The following is a 17,402-nucleotide window of genomic DNA, read 5'->3' as shown; positions in this document are numbered from 1 at the left end:
ACAGAACTCATCCGATCAATCCCTCGGCGCTCCAAACAACAACAGTCGTGGCTTGTCTCCGATTATGGATTCACCTGTCGAACTGCCCGCTCAACTATCCAACGTTAGGCCAGACCGTAGCTCGGATTACTACGAAGACGTAGATCCCAGATTCGCAGAGCCTGTACACACACAACCTCCACCACCGCTGCCCAATTCGCTTAGACCAGGCGGCTTCGCACCTCCCAACCCGCAATTTCTTTCCACAAACAACTTGAGTGACAGTAATCTTCCGCGCAACAGCTCTTACGACGATCTCCCAGATGGCTCGCGGTCACCTGCCGCAAGTGAAGCATCACATTTCACCTCTGTTTCACAACGGCCTGTGAACCCCAACTGGCGGCCTGAAATGGGTGCTCCAGCCGGCCAATTCGCCCCCTTCCCCGGCCAGCAACGGAGACCCATGCGTCCCGAAGATGTAATCTTAGAGGCCAACGCCGCAAACCCAGACTTTATGATACCAGGCGCTGGGCGCGGAAGGGGACGAGGCGGCGGTGGCAGGGGCAGAGGAAGAGGCGGTGCCATGATGATGCCTCCTACTATGATGGGCGCGGCCCCGTCGAGATACCCCGGCGCCAGTGCCATGTAGGCACGGCAATGTGAGTGAGAGAGAGGTATTTTGCACGAGCATTTCACGACTACCAGCACCCAACTACCAGAAATTCTGAAAGACAAAACGAAGAAGAAGACAGACAAAAAAACGGCCAAACCCATTTCAATTTTTTCTTCTCGGTGTACGTGTGTCTGTGTTTGCAAAGTTCATCTGCATCTCATCCCATCTCGCATCGCATCGTACGATTTATTTCCTTCTTTTCTTCTTTTCCCTTCGTCTCGACTTGCCCACCCCCATGTCTCGCAAGTTGTTCGTGTGGGGGACCGACCGATCAAGATGGGACACTTGTCGTTTCTCGGCCGTTGTAACGCATGAATAACCGCCCCTCTCCCCCTTCCCCACACAATACAGGGCGGGCCGCACCATCGCGCTTGTCTCCCTTTGCAAACCACGTGTTTCGGACGTTGTTGTTGCCGGGGTGGGTGCTTGATGTGAGAGTTTCCTTGTTGCTTTCTTTCTTCTTACTTACCTTTTGAGTCGTTAGTTGGCGGTTGGTCTACGGCTGCGACTGCAACTGCGACTGCGACTGCGACGATGGGGGTTTGTGCGCGTATACCTTTTCTGTTCTGTTGGATTTTTCTCATCTTTTTTCTCGACTGGAGAGTGTGTTGGCACGGTTTGCTTTTGCGATGTATAGTATAGTACACAGATAATTTCTAGTCCTGAGAGAGGTGCGTGTATGTTTGCGGAAGAGAAAGAAGGGTTCAGAGTGCAAAAACTGTGTTCTATGGGTTTCTATTTCTTTTCCCCATACTGCTTGTGTTTTATCAGCATTTTTCCTTTTTCTCTTTCTTCCGCATTCTTGGTTTACGGTTTTTTACTTCACTGTGCTGGACTGGACTGGACTGGGCGGGCATGCAACAACAGGAAACAAAGATCCAAGTCTTCATCCTCCTCGCCCGCTTCTGGTTTTGGTCCCGCTGGTAGCATCACTCACATTTTCGGTTCACACAACATTTTTTTCACGACTCCCTTTCATGCCCGAGCGCTCCTTCCTTTCTTTCTCTTTTTTCGCTTGATATCTTTCGGTTTTTCTGTACTACGCTATCCAACTGTACAAGTACGCTTTGATAGGAGGAATGGTTTACATACACACACAAGTTGGTTGGAAGGGATCAGCATCTAGGTAGCTTAGGTGAACCACACGTGAAGTGGGTATGAATGTCGATTGACTTTTTTTTCTTGTTAAGAATGATGTCTTTTGTTAGTGATGATGCTGTGTGAAGTTGATTTGTTAGCTATCTGGCCATAACTCGTTACTAGATCTACGATATCATTGAATGTGGTAGATGGAAGGATTGTTGCTGTGGGATTCAGACATGAGTATATCATGCTTGAACCAGATTCATTCATCTAGGACTAATCTAGGACTATCGAAGCGATAGAGAGAAAGAGAGGGGGGAGTCAGAAAGCTAGGAATACTACACAACAGTCAACCAAAACGCCCCCACTATAATCTCTCAACTCTTTGGCAAAAGTAACATATCCTTCAAAGCACGAAACTCCTCCGATAAAGCTTCAACCTCTGCCCTCAAAACCCTCTGATCTTCCCTCAACCCCGCCATATCAACCACACTCACAGCCCTATCATCCACCGCACCATCTCCAGCCTGTAGAGAATTAAAAAACACCACCCCACTCGGCGGATACGTCGTCAGCGGTGAACTCGGACTGGATCGGTGCTGCAGTTCCAAACGCACCACTTCCCCGTCGACCGTGTCGGTATCCTTGGGAAACTCCGATATAGACCGCGAGTAAGCACTGCTGGTGGAACGGGGCCTAGGCGCGACTGTTATCAAGGTGGAGCTTTTGGCATCTTGGTCCGTTCGGTTGCGTACGAGGATGCTCCTGGCTGGCCGGGGGTCGAGGGATGTGTGTATGGTGTCTCCTGTGGACGTGGAGGCGGATGTAGATGTGGTTATGTCGTATTGTGATATATCTGGCATTGGGTACGAGTAGATGTTTGTGGGCGGGTCTTGGTATGTATAAGAGGCGTATGCGGTGTCAGTAGGCGGGGGGAGAGTAGTCTTGGTGCTTAGAGCTGAGTATTGGCTATCTTTACCGTGATCTGACTCTTCTGCGGGGCCGTGTTCGTTCAGGTGAGAGATCGAGCGTGAGTATGAGCTACTTGGTACATTGAGGGGCGGTGATGGTGTTTCCGAGGCGATTCTGACATGGCGTTGGGGAGTCATATGCCTCATCACTCGTTTACCCAAGGTAAGTTTGCCACTAGGTGATTCTCTAGTTGGAGGTTGCTTCATGATACTAGGTAGCGGGACGTGGGAGATGATACTAGGTGTATTCGTTACATGACGGGAGGCTATAGGACGTAGGGTATTTACCCCATTTCGTTGCCGTGCTGGAAGTTTGGCGGTCCTCCGTCTCAATCGCCGTGCATTCGGAGTGAAAGACTCGGTTTCTGAGCATTCTGAATCTTCGGACGAACTCAGTGATATCTCAAGAGCAGAGAATCTCGGCAAGCGAGATGCTTTCGGAACTTCGTACTTGTGCGGCTTTGTTCGGGCTTGTGAAATCTGGAATTCTGGCTGGGACAACTGTAGCGGGAGAACTTGATGCGATGTAAATTCCCCAGGCGTGTTGAATGTCTCTGCAGATACGCGCGGTCGGAAGAAAGTCTGTTTTGGCCTCTTGCCCAATCCTTCCATTCGTAGTGGAGAGCCTCTTAACACATGCGAAGACTTGTTGCCCAGATTATCTGACTTCTGATATGGGTAACCGTTGTATGACAGGTTACGCGATTGTTGGACAAGTCCCAGTTGCTGATTTACCGCCTGCTTCGGTGGCGCTATAGTTCTCTTGACCGTACTAGTCTCTTCGCCTGAGCATGCTGAGAACCCTCTAGTTGAATTATCGCCCATTGTGTAAGATTCTGGTACTCGGAAGAGTACAAAGTCTGTCAGAATCGATGGCGGGGGCATTTCGTCTATCCACTCGACAGCTGTGATCGGTGAATCTAGGACAACTTCGTGTATCAGTAAACCGAGTACATTGAAAACGAGGACTTTCCCAGCAAGTGTGCCGACTGCAATAAGGATCTCGGGTCCATATATTTGCGTTGCATCTTCCGTAGCATCACCAACTACTGGCGCCTTGATCTCTCTTGGATCTTGTGGGTAGATCTGATTCTTTGCACACACTGACAAGCAAGTAGCAGGGCCAGAAACATGCTACGTCCGGAGGACTTTTCCTTCCTCTTGAAAATCGACAAGTCGACATTTTCCATCGTGCCTAATGCTGACAACGCGCGACTTGTAGCCAGGGATAAACTCCACTGCCATCAGCCCACCCATGGCTGCCTTGTGTAGCCCCTTGACGACTCCAACTCGAACAGGCTGTAATCGGAAAGGCCACATCTGATGTGTATCGCCCTCTCCCTGGCGTTCCTGGAGTGAGGGAAGCAAGACCCGATACATTGCCAATGTTCCGTCTTGGAAACCGAGGGCAAAGTTCGTGTACGGTGGTTGTATGTGGCCAGTGAGTTTCTGAAATGCTGCACAGCTAACGGCAGAATGGGCATCCGTCGGGCGAAAGTTCAAAGGCGCGCTGCCTTCATATCTTCGATCTTGGAGGTATATGGTCGGCGGGTCTGGTGAGGCTGAAAGAAGAATAGTGCCATTGCAAGATATCGCAATTGTGTGGGGCGGAGACGGATGCGATGGCATGGGAGATAGAAGCTCCTTTGTAGGGATGGAGTACGCTTGGACCGAATTACTCAGCGTGGTCGTAAAGTACAGAATGTGCGAGTCGGGGGAGAACAAAAGAAGACGCGGCTCGCCCTAGCCAGTCAGTATGTAGAGCTTCTGGTTACCAATCAAACTATACATCACCAGTCTTCAATTTGTACTTCCTGTTCTTGCCTCGTGTTTCATCGTAGAGTAAAACGATCTGACCGTCTGCTACAGCGAAAACGCCGCATTTGTCTTTCGAAGCTCGTGCATTCACGATACTATCAAGCGTATGACATTCAAACACCGTTCTGTCAGCGAGCTGCGACCGCAGGTGGATAGAGTTCGGCATGACAATGAACAAGCTTCGATCGGCCAATGGGTGCCGCATGTTTGTCATGGTTGAGTTCGGAATAATAGTGGGTCTAGGAAGGTCAATGCAATGACATGGTAGATAGAGAGTATGCCACAGGGCCGAGATGGAGGGTTGTGCTGCTCAAACCCTGATGGGGTAAGCCCGCAATGCACTGGTTCAGTACGTGGTGTGGAGGCAGGAGCAATGGAAACAACAAGCTGATTCCCGAACTCGTTAGCTATTGCTGTCAGGCACGTATTTCCACTCGCTGGAGTTGATAATCAACACTTGAAAATGAATTTGCGTAGGCCTCTACACTTTGCTTCATATCTATCGTTTACTTCAGTTTCGCGTACTGCTTGCCCCATTTCTCGGCAATTTCCTGTTCGGTGAACTTTCTTGTCTTGCGCTTCAACATCTCGACCTTCTCATCGAGCGTGAGCTTCATCTGATCGCCCATCGGTACCAGACAGTTCGCAATGTGCTCATAATTCTTCCTTAGTAAATTGACCGTTAGGAAGAAGTAATCAATGTTGTAGAACACAATTGCCTGCTCGTCGGAATACTGCTTCTTCTGTGAAAGGAATGCGACGGGGTGTTCGCGCCAATGACGAAGTGGGTTAAGGTGATGGGACGTATGATACCCATCGTTGTAACAGTATCGGTTGCTCTGCCAAAATGTTAGCTTGCTATCCATAATTAAGTTTCATATCTGCCTGATGACTTACAGGTACGTCGATGAGAGTAATGCTTGACCTGAAGTCTGAATCAGGCTCGACTTCGTCAACGAAGGCATGTTGACCCCAGTTGCCAGTCATCAGTGCCAAGCGCATGAAAGCGAGAGGGATCAGGAATACAAAGGTCGTCGCCAGAGCATTTACATAGTTGTACATCATGTACAAAAAGACATAGTTGCCGACCTCGCAAGCGCCAGCTTGAAGCGCAAGATTGGGTTTGCGCGTGCGCAGAAAGTACATTGGCAGCTCGATCCAGATCAGGAAGTAGAAGCGACCAACATATTGCAGGAAGTCCCAAACACTATCCCTCTGATATCGGATGGTGGATGAAAGATCGTTGGGGCCATTGCCTTCAACGTGGTGGTGCTTGACGTGGTGGTAGTAGTAAGAGTTCCACGTATGTCCCATCATAGGATCAAGAATGTATGGGAACAGTCGGTCGAAGAGGTCGTACCTCTTGTTAAGTACACCACGCATATGGATGTGCTGGTGCTTTAACAGAGTGTACGCGCCCATGTAATATCCCTGCATGACGCAGTGTAGTACAGCGTGCCACCAATGGAAGTTGATGTACAGGTACGTGGCTGATGGGATGCTGGTGCAGAAGTAGAGCAGTAGATGTGTTATCATGATAACATCTGTCTCGACTCGGACCACGCTCTTAGCCCAGCAGATGTAAGGGTTGATGATCCATTGGCGAAGAATGGGGTTCTTGATATCAGGCTCATCCACAGAGCTGAACACACTCGTCTCAAAGCGATCAGATTTTGGATCGTTAAGCTTCTTGAGGTAAGCAATGGCTTGCTGCTCCTGATCTTGGAGATCTGTTGACAGTCAGCCTTATGACCCATAGAAAAAGCATTCCTGTAGATCTAGCCCCCACTGAGACTAAAGTAGAAGGAGCACAACATGCCTTCTGGTGATGGTGTCACGAATTTGGAGTGTTTGACGCCTAAATCGTCCGAGTCCTCCGCTGAATCTGTCGTTGAGTCGGTAGATGTATTTTGATGTAGCTCGTATTCTTTTTTTAGAATATTCAAGACTACACGGTCCGGACCGGTGAGCTCTGCATCGAGAGGGAAAGCCAGTTTGCCCATTCTGTTGATGGCTTGGCGAGGTTGGTGTCGTGAAAGGGATTGCGGGGCGGTATTGCCGTGCACAGGAATCGCAACGATAGCGATAATTGGTTGCTGAATAGACTGGCAGCCACCGCTATAGACGGCTCAGAACGTGAAAGGAGTTCTGAACAGAAGGCGAAAGCGTGATTTACTATGGTCTCGGGCTAGAATACTGCATGTGGGACGCTAGCAGGGTTTAATGATAGCACCTGCTTCATGTCACAGCGTTCCAATCACTGTGACGCTCTATCAGGAAGTCCGCCAATCAACATGCAGGAACCCATCGTGGCGTCAAGTAAGGGTCCACCGTTCACACAGCCTCGTTCTGTGCCACACGTCGAGTCATGATTGATAATGAACCCCTTTTTGAACTAGTACTACACGCTCCTAGAATCCTAGACTAAACATGTAGAGGGAAGCAGCCCATGACTGACAAATTTAGTTGTTGCTACTGCTACAAACACCATCTATCACTAGTCCTGCCGTCAGCTGCGAACGTGTGAGGCCAAGGCGGACAGCGCACAGCGGACGGCAACAGACCCGTTAGCGCAGCCCCTGATCCCTGAGTGGCGATACCAAGCCCAGATCAGCTTTACCGTAGAAAAGCCGAACATCGCATTGAATTTTGCGACCACGACAATTGAAGAGGCAAGCTGTAGTGACGGTCATGTCCGAAAGTCGCAATGCATGGGAATCGTGTGCGGGAACGCTTAGCGCTTTACTTGGTCTTCGTCATCTCCTCCTGCCCGTCAAATTGCCATGTGACACTAGCCTTGCCACGACTTCCTTTTTTCCAAATCACGTAGCCAATTCCCAGTCCAAGGACGATTGTCAACACCACAAGGAATATCCCAGTAATCACGATCAAGCCCAAGATCCAGATCAACTTATCCACACGCTCTTGGGTTTCGGGCGGTAACACAACGTGCTGCTCGAAATAGACCATTGTGCTATGGTTGTATTAGTGCGTGCAAAATTATTGTGACGAGAGAATCACCTTTAAGATGCCTGCTGATTTGAGTGAATAACAGTCGAGGAGATGAGGTGGTGTCGCGTCTTTGGTGTTGCGAACGTTGGGTCTATACCTAAACACGGAAAGAGACAGAAAGCGAGGAAAACACAACAAACCCGCAACGACTTCTTTCGCTTGTTCCACCTCGCTCCCCAACAAATCAGCTGTCAACACCACTTTTTTCACTTACAGTTTCTCCATAGTATAAATCATGAGGCTATCACCGTACCGGTTTCGAATCAGAGAACAAAACTTGCGCTGCATACGAAGGGAACGGCGATGATGACGAAGCCTAGGGAGCAGGCCGCAAGGAATCGTCTGATAACGGCACCGTGGCTTTGTGGCCGCTCCCCTATTGTATTCTTAGACAATCCGGTTTGCCAAGTTAACAAGAAACAGCATCTTGGTCGATTGAGAAGGACTTGAGCAGATGCAGCGCCCCGCATCACCATCATGGTGCTGACGCTATATCAATATCATTTATCAACATCATGATTCTCGATTCAACATTGCGGGCATTCTCCCCAGTCTGCTAATATCGCCAATCGCAATGGCCAACATGACATTTACGATAGGGCTGGAGCTCTCGGCGATCATGACAAGCAGCCATCGCGAGTATGGTGGCATCAGTCAGAACTCTGTTGGGCTCTCCGAGGTCCTTTCCCTATAACAAAGAAGATTTTAAAAAGAAAATAAAGACGCTCACATTTCAAGAGCTGGTAAAGGTCATGCGTGTCCAACGCTGGAATATTCAGGTAGAATAGGAAAAGCAGGTGTCGGCATCCCCGAAGCAGATCTTATGGGCCATCCTTTTGATGTGGCCGCGTGCTGTGTGATCGACTTACCACTGCACGAGCACCTTCGTCGGTGCGCTATGGCCGCGAGACTAGGTTTCGAAAACCGACCAAGCAGACATGCGGCACTCGCTGTTCCAGCTGTCAGCCTCGCTTGATGCGCATCAATCGACGACTGAGTATATCATTACCCGTTTGAGTAAATCCCAGCCTCGCGTAGTCTAGAGGGAAGGTTCTGCGAGTGTTGCAACAACTCTTTCTCACGATGTCTCAGATGTCAGCAAGCCAAACTAAGACTTTCCAAGACACGCGCCACACAGTGACACAACAACATGCAGCATGCTACATTTGGCTGGTGCTCGAAGCGTTCGCACGTCAGCGGTTTTGGACGTGGCATCTACTGGTAGGTTGATTATCAAAGGTAACTCGCAGATGACGAACAAGTAGTTTGGGCTTCGAAAGACGAAAGCCACAGTCATCTCCCTCGAGGGGTTGCTGCAGATCACCAACATTGGATCTGCATGTGGTTGCGCATTGCGATGATCAAGTTCGTATTCGATCGCGATCTAGCTCGGGCCGTTCCTGTAAGACATCGGCTTATGGGCCGGACGGCTTACTCCCTCGTATAGACCATGCTTTTTTGGTCATAGCTAAAGTGCGTGCCAATAGTGCAGTTCGTTACGGTTGCGATTATCCTCCAGACGTTTAAGCTACTTGAATAATGCATAAACGACACCTAGTCAGCCTACAGTGACAGATCCCCTGCCGAGAACGGGCTGCCCGACACAAGTGCCTCAGCTTCAGGTTTGACGGGCGTGCTTTGTGACAAGGAGAGTATAAGTATGCCTTGTATGCCGAATTCTAGAGCTATCAAACCCTCCACTTGTATCTCCGGTTTGCAGTCATCATGTCGCGCGTTAAGATGGATCTGGCTTATGCCATTCTGATGAGCCAATGCACTGAAGGCACCTTTCTATACACACCAGCAAGTGCGGACACGTTCCGTCCTGGCGCTTGTGGATACTTCGATGACACCGGACTCTGGGAGGACATTGTAGATCTCCGCGACTACCGACAACTTGCCATGAAACATTACAAATGTCCACAAGATCAACTTGTGACGATGCTACAGGACCCAACATCAAGTACTTGGGATCCCCTATCAGTGGAAAGAGACGAAGAGAAAGGCTTCAAGGTCAACGCTGGACTCTCTGGCGTGGCCGCTCAAGCCCCTGTTGACCTAGGATTCGACGCTGAGAGAAAAAGAACATCAGATGCCGGCGCAAGCCTGAAGACCTTAGCACCCGTGGAGAACCATAAATTCAATTCCGAGGCTGAAGCAGTCATCATGAAATGGATGGAAGACAATCGCAAAAATCTGATTGTCAAACACGGGTCGCAAATCGAACAATTTGGAGTCTGGATCATTACCCAGACATGGGTAACAGCAAAATGCGAGATATCGATGTGGAACAAGACTGGGAAGAATATAGATGCTGGGACAGAATTAGGGGCGACGAATATTGCAAAGTTCAAAGCGGATGCTTCGAGTTCGATCAGCTCTGGTGTCGACCAGGAGAAGCTATGGGATAAAGTAAGTCTTACCTTCTCTCCGTACGACACTCGATATCAGAGTGAGACTAACATTAGCAGGAGCCTGGAGGTTACGCCATCTCCTTCAAAGGTCTCTGGTTTAGGCCTACGCGGAACATTTTTAGCAGTGTATGTTGACCTTGTCACCTATTTCTGGCGACCAGATCAGGACCGTCTCAAGAAACACCTCACGCTAACTGGAAACACAGGAGCTGGTGAAGAGAACCCCAAGAGATGGGTTCCTCCGTAGTAACCGTGTTACACATCTTGAAGTTGATGGGAATGGAGAAACACATCATGTGACTATGAAAATCATGAAGACCGAGACAATTGAGGCGCCGGTGGTGTTTGACGTCGAAACGGTCGGATAGAAGTACAAGCGCGATTCGTTTGCGACATGTCGGAGTAAAGGGAAAGCCCTGAATAGCTAGGCCAAAGTTAAATGGAGTCAAACACGCGCTAACCGTATGGACGTATGCACAGATCCTAGCGCTTCTTTTGGCCGGTTCCACGGCTCTTTCGTTCCCCGCAAGCTAACATCGTCCAACACGAAGCCCATATCCACTGCACTACCTTAGACAATGGTTGCAAATTAATACGATTCAGACAAGGGTCTAGATGCACGAGCGCTGCCGGTTACTAGCCGCCGCCTCACGAGTCACTTCCACCACTCAACCAATAGCGCGACAGAACTGCAATACGACGGCGGCAAGCCTCGCTACGCTGCTGCCTCTTGATATAGAAAGATCCAATCGTTTCATTATACTAGGCTCATCCAGAGAAAAATGTTGCGAATCGAGAGCACCACCTTGTCTAGTTGTCCGCATCTGGCATTCTAGGGTTGGCTTTTTGTGATCAAGGCACATGATGGATTCCTTGGGAAACCATCGAGGTGACAGATGAGGGTCGTATCTGATTATATGTAGGTACATTGTCGCTCACTCTCTTTGGTCTTTAGTGCTTTCTCATTATACTCAGTCAATCTTTCTTTTCTCAGTCATTCCTTCCCGCTGTGCCAAGTAACCATGTTCTCCTCCTCGTCTCTCGTTATTACCGTGCTACTGAGTGCAATGAAATGCACAGCTGCGCCACTTATTCAGGAGAGAGACTCATCGGTACTCGCACGTGGTCTATTTTCAGGGGGGCCACTCTCCGGTCCGTCGTCAGCCGTCGTTGACTCAAACCTCATGAGTCAATTCGAACTGATGGGGCAATATTCGACAGCAGCCTATTGCCCAAACAACTTTAACTCGCCTGGCGACCAAATCGAATGCGCCGGTGGAAACTGCCCACGCGTTCAAGATGCAGACTCCATCACCGCAGCGGAGTACAGCCGGTATGTCACCCCACAAGTGCCCCTTGATGAAGGGACGTGCGCCATGTCAAAAATGTAGATTACTAACAGAAACAAATAGACAGGAAACATCTACCGACGTGACAGGTTTTGTCGCAGTGGACCACACCAACCAGCTCATCGTCGTCTCATTCCGCGGCAGCTCCTCTCTCGACAACTGGCGCACAAACCTGGATATGGATGTCACCCAAACAAAACTTTGCGACGACTGCACAGCACACAGAGGTTTCTGGCAATCATGGCTAGATGCAAAGGACCGCGTGATGCCAGCCGTACAACAAGCAGCTGCCTCTTTCCCCCAGTACAAAATCACCGTAACAGGCCATTCGCTTGGGGCCGCAATCGCAACACTCGCTGCTGCTAATATGCGTCATGATGGATACACCGTCGCATTATACAACTTCGGTTCCCCGCGTATTGGAGGTGCCAAAATTAGTAACTACATCACCAACCAACCTGGAGGCAACTACCGCGTGACCCACTGGAACGACCCCATCCCGAGAGTTCCTCTTCTCACAATGGGCTACGTTCACATCAGCCCGGAGTACTACATCAACAAGGCGACTGGCCAGGATGTCCAGGCCAGCGACATCAAAGTGTACGAAGGATCCATGAACCTAAGGGGAAACATGGCGTGGCTTTACGTGGACGTTGAAGCGCATCGGTGGTACTTTGACGCTATCTCTAAATGTGGTGGGACAGAAAAGACTAAGCGAGGTGGACTGAGGATTAGAGGTGTAGAAGGGGATGCTGAAATAGTAGCTACATTCTAGATAATAAGAAAAAATCATAATCATTAATTAAGTAACTTCAACGCAAACAACAATAAAGGGTATCACGACAACGCCGTAACCTGACCTGACCTGAAACCTACTACAGACTAGCACTCGATAATATCGCTATCCCTTGCCAACTCATCACCCGAATGCTCTCTCCAGAGATGATCCATGAGCAAACTGACTTCCCGACAAACTGTATCCCACTTCCTGAACCTGGCGCAGAGTACGCATGCGAAACCGCCTTGTTCTCTGTGACTCTTGACTACGAAACGGTTCTTCACTCGGAAGGTTCGGTATATGGCTTTGCGGTAGCGGCTCTCCTTCACTTTGCACTCGTCTGTGATGATCTCCCATGCTTTGCCAGGCTTCATGTCGATGTTTCTGCGACAGAATGGACATTTGTTGTCTCCGCTGAGCTTGTAGGTGTCGGCTAGAGGGATGGTAGGGTTGTGTTGGAGATCCTTGGCGTAGACGCAGAAGAGGCTGTTACTGTGCGATAGAGGTGGAGGCGTGGGCGTGGGCTTAGGTTTGGGCTTCGGGGGTAGCTCAATCTTGACCTTCTTCTCCCTTTCCTTCTCTTTCTGTTTCTCCTTCTCCTTCTCCTGGGATTCACTCGAGCAACTCGAGCTATTGCTCATGCGTCGCCTTGGCGGGAACGGCTCGGACTTGCGTCGGGAACTGTCGGGTGGAGGAAAAGATCCAGGTATATTGAAGATTGGATCTTCTCTCGGCGGAAGTGGCGACAGGATTGGCATCGGTTCCAGCATGCGCTGGTACTGCAAGTTCAACGCCGCGATCGAGGCCGCACGCGCCTTCCGAGTTGTCTGAAGGAGGCGCACGAGGTGTGAGTGCGAAGATGACGGCGCCATATACGTGCTCAGTAGAAGGTCTTGGTGTATACTGAGGAGCGTTTGTTGAAGCTGTATGATTTGCGTCTGGAGTTGTATGTGCGTGGTAGCTATGGCACGTCAGTGTTATACACCTCAAGCGGTGAAAAGTCCATACTATCTCCACGCGCGAAAGGCTCTCCTAGCTTACGGTATCCGCGTTCATACTCTGCACGAACTTGAATAGATGAAGTGCAAACGAGCTCCTCCTCACTATCGCTGAATTCGCTTTCTTTCTTCTTGTGCACACTGAAGCCGGAGTCCCGGCGACTGTGGAAGGGCCTCCGGAAATGATGTTTGTCATCCTCGCTGTCGCTGTCTTTCTGTTTGGACTTGGGCTTGAGCTTGCGATAAAGGTCTTTGACAGAACCGAAAGAGTCTGTCAAGGTCCGCACAAGCGAGACAACAATGACGATGTCTTCAAGTAGTCCTTTGGCCTACACAGGCTGGGTTAGTATTTCTTGAGGTATCCAAATCAGTGAAATAGCATACCGATTCGACCGCTTCTTCAGCTTCTTTCTTCATCTTGTTAGGGCGATTAGTGGATGGGTTTGCAGAATGTGAGATTAGATACGAAGACGAGAGACGACCACATCTTGCGCCCCCAAGCCCAGCGGTCAGGCAACCACTTCCATATAGAATCACACGGAACTGAAGTGCTCAGCTGGGAAGGGCGTATTCACTTTCAATGCATCATGAGTACCTTGTCAGTGTGGCGCTGAGCAGTCCCATGTCTACGCCCCTTCACGTGTTGTCTAAAACCCGATGACTTCCTTGATTTGTATTGTCTGGAGTACTAGGCTAGAGCCTGAGGGTTAACCTTTTCATACTACAAACTTCGATCGGCACTCGCCATGACGTGTGAATCTAGCGCAAGGCATCGAAGTTGCTTTTTATGATCGTCCTCAGTGTTTACACTTGTCGTTTAGAACTGATGGATACAAGCGCACATTGAAACGATGTCTAGGTAGACGCCACATGCTCTTTGTCGCGTGCGCAATACTTTCCAAGACATCTCAGCTCAGGACAGTGACTTCGGTAGTACTCATCGTGCCGACCATAACGCGGTGTTGGGGGTTCAGACGCGTCGAGGATGACCTGTCGCTTGACCGGTTCGAGTGGAGGAACATGTCGAGCGACAACAACATGGTCGGTGAAGTTCCAGTAGTTGTCGGTCTAAGAGCCTTAGGATGGCGCTTTGGTCCATTCTGAGTGCCAGTGTGCCTTGAGTGGGGAGGGAAGGCACTCTTTTGAGAATTTGCGTAAGCGCTAAATGATGGGGTCATGCCGGCACGGCTCCTGCCGCCCGTCAACGTGACAGCGTCACCCGCTCCATACATCCATCATCCCTCTAAACATAGCCTCAGCAACGCAAAATAATCATGATTGGAGCGGTACCGCAGATATGCCGACATGCAGAGCAGTCCTGTCGCTCACATTGCGCACCCAAAATCCCGGGACGGAGTAGGGGCTCGGCGGGCGCTTCGAGTTTCAGCGCAGCAATCGATTCGTTGAAAATGCTCCATTGCAGCATCACGTCTGGAAGCGCGCTCCTAACCCAGGGGTTATCTTAGCGCTATGCTGTGGATTCGCTATTACTGTGCCTCATGAGAGTCATGCAAAAGAAAAGGTGTTCGCTCCTCGCGAACCATAAGCCTCATCTGCTTACACCGGTCGTACGCATCGCGTGACGACCCGCATCAGCCATCATGGATACCAACACCAGCGTTAGGTCGCAATGGAATTCCTTCCGGCGATATGTCTTGGGCTCAGTGGCGGAAGAGACGACTCCAATGGCTCCGCCCTTGGCACCACCAAAATCGAAGACGTTCGAGACGAGCATAGAACGTGTGGAAAGCTGGCCTGAGGAAGCAAGGCCGTTGAAGAAACATACTTGGCTCTCATATCTTTACGGAATTGGCGACCTCCTGCTCGTACTATTACCGGTGTACTTCATCCGTGGGTTTCTCGAAGCTCAGAAACACGACAGATCCTAATATTTTCTAGTCCTTGGGGTTGCTACTGCTAGTTTACATGGCAAGCCAACCAACGGTAATGCTTTTGGAAAAAAGGTCGAGTCTGCTATGAACTTGGTATGCTAATGTTGCCCTACTATACCAACTGCGTACTAATCTTGATAGGGCCCTACCATATTTCCTATAGTCTTCGCTGCAATATGCGGACGCAGCATGAAAATGATAGCACGCTATCTTGTGGAGAGAGGCACAAAAATTAGTGTGAGTTAGTATGCATCATGTTGCTTCAGTCTGTTCTATCCGATGCTTGAGAGATTTACTAATTCTCACCAGACCCTGGAGCTTTTGATGGCTAGCCAGTCCGTCTGGGGTACTTTCGAAAGCCAACTTCTAATGCAGCGGCTCACCGTTGTGGGCGTAAACCTACTCTTCCTCTGGGCTTTATCTCCGCTAGGAGGTCAAGCATCTCTTCGCTTGATGAGTCGGGAACATGAAGCAAGCTATTCAAGCATCAAGCTTCGCTATCTCACGACAGGTCCCGCGGGTGCAATATTTCCTATAGCCACAGGAAACCTCGCAGGGGGAAAATATGCTCAGGCTGGTGCTCTGTACAACGCAGCATTACTTGCCCCACAGTCCGTCAAGCTTGGTCCTCAGGATTCTTGGGGGAACGTCAAGATACCAAGTCTGGATGCGCCCAATCAGTCAGTTCCAGACACCGATGGATGGATAGAGGTATCCCGTCAGGTTTCAGTACCTGAGACATATACGTCTTTGGTGGGTGTACCAGTTGCTGGACTGCCAAGCAACGCCAGCAGCAATTTCACGCTAGAGTACAACTACATGGCCGTATCGTGTGGGCCTTTCAAGCAAGAACTATATCCAGGAACCCATGGTACAAATGAACCAACATCCACGAACTACACCAAATTAGATGAGATGATACCTGGTCAAATCTGGTCAAACAAGTCGGATTGGGAACTGCATCCATTCGATACTTTGGATGGCCCTGCCTCGTTTCTCATCGACACTACCCGAGATCTAGCGCGTTCTCCACCCACTAATCAACTGGATAGGGACCTTTACCTCGGCCGATTGGATGGTTTTGCAGGTCACTACAATCAGTCCCGACTGAGTGAAAGTGAGAAAAATACACCGAGAGATTTAACTTTTGCATCCGTGTATGGTATCACCAAGGACGGAATGACGCAAGGCCTAAACATCGCCACATGTACACTTCTCCAACATCACGTCGAAGCATATGTAAAATGCGCCGGAACCCAATGCGCGGCTTCCAAGACCAGGAAGTCGATAACCGACACACGACCGAATGCATTGACAGCATTTGAGTCTTTCGAAATCCTAAAAAACGTTGCCCACAAGTTTCCGACGGCGATCAAGTTCACCGAAGGCTCAAGTCCTACTGAGCTTTTTCTGGCTAACACTTCAAGCTTTCCATTCATTCAGAAAGCCGGGCGTCTGTATGCAGATGTAGCGTACGCGAATCTTTTTGGGTTACAACCAGACGTCTTTTCCAGAAGGTTGAGTCTGGTCTTGAATACTTACTACCAGCTTAGTAGCCAGTCGTCTGGCTATTTCGGTAGTCTGAGCAACAACCTGTCGGCTTACGGACCAGATACTCTACCGGTCACCGATGCAAATGTGTATCTCCCAGCAAATTTGTCCATAACCGAACACTCAGTCTTTAGCTGGTTCACGAAGTTCTCGCAGACCATCGATCAAACAAACTCGGCTTTCCTGGGTGCAACAACAACTGGTAATACTACATCGACAGAAGAGATATTCGTCTGCAACGTTGCATGGCTTGCTCTGCTATTGGCTGCATCGACCGTTATTTTGATAACGGGCAGCGTCGGCTTGATTCTCAAAAGAAAGACTCTTGGACCAGAGATGTTCGGGTTTGTGACGAGCATGACATATGAAAACCCATGGCTCAAGATCCCACAGGGTGGGACAATGCTCGATGCCATGGAACGGGCAAGACTTCTCAAAGATGTTGAGGTTCATATAGCCGACGTGCGTGGGGACGACGATATTGGCCACATTGCGCTTGCATCGGGCATTCCACTACGGAAGTTAGAACGCGGACGTCTCTACCGTTAAGAAAGCCGCCCGTCTTCCCTACCTCTTTGGTTGTGGCGCAGCGTGTGGTGGCGTACCTGGTCATAGCGACTATGCCGTTGGTGAGAGCACAGCCTCCGGAAGAAGCGAAGCTGCTTCATGCAAGTCACCATGCATGGATACACTGGATGCCGGCTTTGTGGGCCCCTGTGTCGGCAAAAGACTATCTCGGCTTTGGATACTTGATGGGAATGTGGATGGGACTCTGACCACGCGATGGCTCTATTATACCTGCAATATTTGGTGGCGTTATTCCACTTACAATCTCTAGACATTACGATCAACGCTTTGACGATGGACCATAACCAATCCTTTGT

General features: G+C 49.7%; 9 protein-coding genes across 9 annotated transcripts; 4 read left to right on the top strand and 5 right to left on the bottom strand.

Moving 5' to 3' along the window:
* Positions 1–64: 64 nt before the first annotated feature.
* PtrM4_043660 (uncharacterized protein) lies at positions 65–628 on the top strand (the record flags this gene model as incomplete). The annotated part of the gene is made up of 1 exon (XM_066104494.1): positions 65–628. One exon carries the CDS (start codon positions 65–67, stop codon positions 626–628), a length of 564 nt encoding a protein of 187 aa, XP_065959058.1.
* Positions 629–2,112: 1,484 nt separating this feature from the next.
* PtrM4_043650 (uncharacterized protein) lies at positions 2,113–4,738 on the bottom strand (the record flags this gene model as incomplete). The annotated part of the gene is made up of 4 exons (XM_066104493.1): positions 2,113–2,262; positions 2,353–3,772; positions 3,845–4,449; positions 4,496–4,738. The coding sequence occupies 4 exons, from the start codon at positions 4,736–4,738 to the stop codon at positions 2,113–2,115; spliced, it is 2,418 nt and encodes an 805-aa protein (XP_065959057.1).
* A 292-nt stretch (positions 4,739–5,030) lies between these two features.
* PtrM4_043640 (DesA, Fatty acid desaturase) lies at positions 5,031–6,060 on the bottom strand (the record flags this gene model as incomplete). Its single annotated transcript, XM_001937328.2, has 2 exons — positions 5,031–5,363; positions 5,422–6,060. 2 exons carry the CDS (start codon positions 6,058–6,060, stop codon positions 5,031–5,033), a joined length of 972 nt encoding a protein of 323 aa, XP_001937363.2.
* A 1,206-nt stretch (positions 6,061–7,266) lies between these two features.
* PtrM4_043630 (UBA-e1-C domain containing protein) lies at positions 7,267–7,494 on the bottom strand (the record flags this gene model as incomplete). The annotated part of the gene is made up of 1 exon (XM_066104492.1): positions 7,267–7,494. The coding sequence occupies one exon, from the start codon at positions 7,492–7,494 to the stop codon at positions 7,267–7,269; it is 228 nt and encodes a 75-aa protein (XP_065959056.1).
* Positions 7,495–9,261: 1,767 nt separating this feature from the next.
* On the top strand, positions 9,262–10,318 carry PtrM4_043620 (uncharacterized protein; the record flags this gene model as incomplete). The annotated part of the gene is made up of 3 exons (XM_001937329.1): positions 9,262–9,948; positions 10,008–10,076; positions 10,157–10,318. The coding sequence occupies 3 exons, from the start codon at positions 9,262–9,264 to the stop codon at positions 10,316–10,318; spliced, it is 918 nt and encodes a 305-aa protein (XP_001937364.1).
* A 654-nt stretch (positions 10,319–10,972) lies between these two features.
* PtrM4_043610 (lipase) lies at positions 10,973–12,074 on the top strand (the record flags this gene model as incomplete). Its single annotated transcript, XM_001937330.2, has 2 exons — positions 10,973–11,283; positions 11,363–12,074. 2 exons carry the CDS (start codon positions 10,973–10,975, stop codon positions 12,072–12,074), a joined length of 1,023 nt encoding a protein of 340 aa, XP_001937365.2.
* Positions 12,075–12,181: 107 nt separating this feature from the next.
* Positions 12,182–12,451, bottom strand: PtrM4_043600 (uncharacterized protein; the record flags this gene model as incomplete). The annotated part of the gene is made up of 1 exon (XM_066104491.1): positions 12,182–12,451. One exon carries the CDS (start codon positions 12,449–12,451, stop codon positions 12,182–12,184), a length of 270 nt encoding a protein of 89 aa, XP_065959055.1.
* Positions 12,452–13,038: 587 nt separating this feature from the next.
* PtrM4_043590 (uncharacterized protein) lies at positions 13,039–13,492 on the bottom strand (the record flags this gene model as incomplete). Its single annotated transcript, XM_001937331.2, has 2 exons — positions 13,039–13,404; positions 13,460–13,492. The coding sequence occupies 2 exons, from the start codon at positions 13,490–13,492 to the stop codon at positions 13,039–13,041; spliced, it is 399 nt and encodes a 132-aa protein (XP_001937366.2).
* A 1,184-nt stretch (positions 13,493–14,676) lies between these two features.
* PtrM4_043580 (uncharacterized protein) lies at positions 14,677–17,067 on the top strand (the record flags this gene model as incomplete). The annotated part of the gene is made up of 4 exons (XM_066104490.1): positions 14,677–14,926; positions 14,975–15,060; positions 15,109–15,204; positions 15,277–17,067. 4 exons carry the CDS (start codon positions 14,677–14,679, stop codon positions 17,065–17,067), a joined length of 2,223 nt encoding a protein of 740 aa, XP_065959054.1.
* Between the last annotated feature and the right edge of the window lie 335 nt (positions 17,068–17,402).

Source organism: Pyrenophora tritici-repentis, chromosome 10 (assembly GCF_003171515.1).
Source record: "Pyrenophora tritici-repentis strain M4 chromosome 10, whole genome shotgun sequence".
NCBI classification, from domain to species: Eukaryota; Fungi; Ascomycota; class Dothideomycetes; order Pleosporales; family Pleosporaceae; genus Pyrenophora; species Pyrenophora tritici-repentis.
The sequence above is the reverse complement of the archived record's forward strand: the minus strand, read 5'-3'. Positions and strand labels throughout refer to the sequence as shown.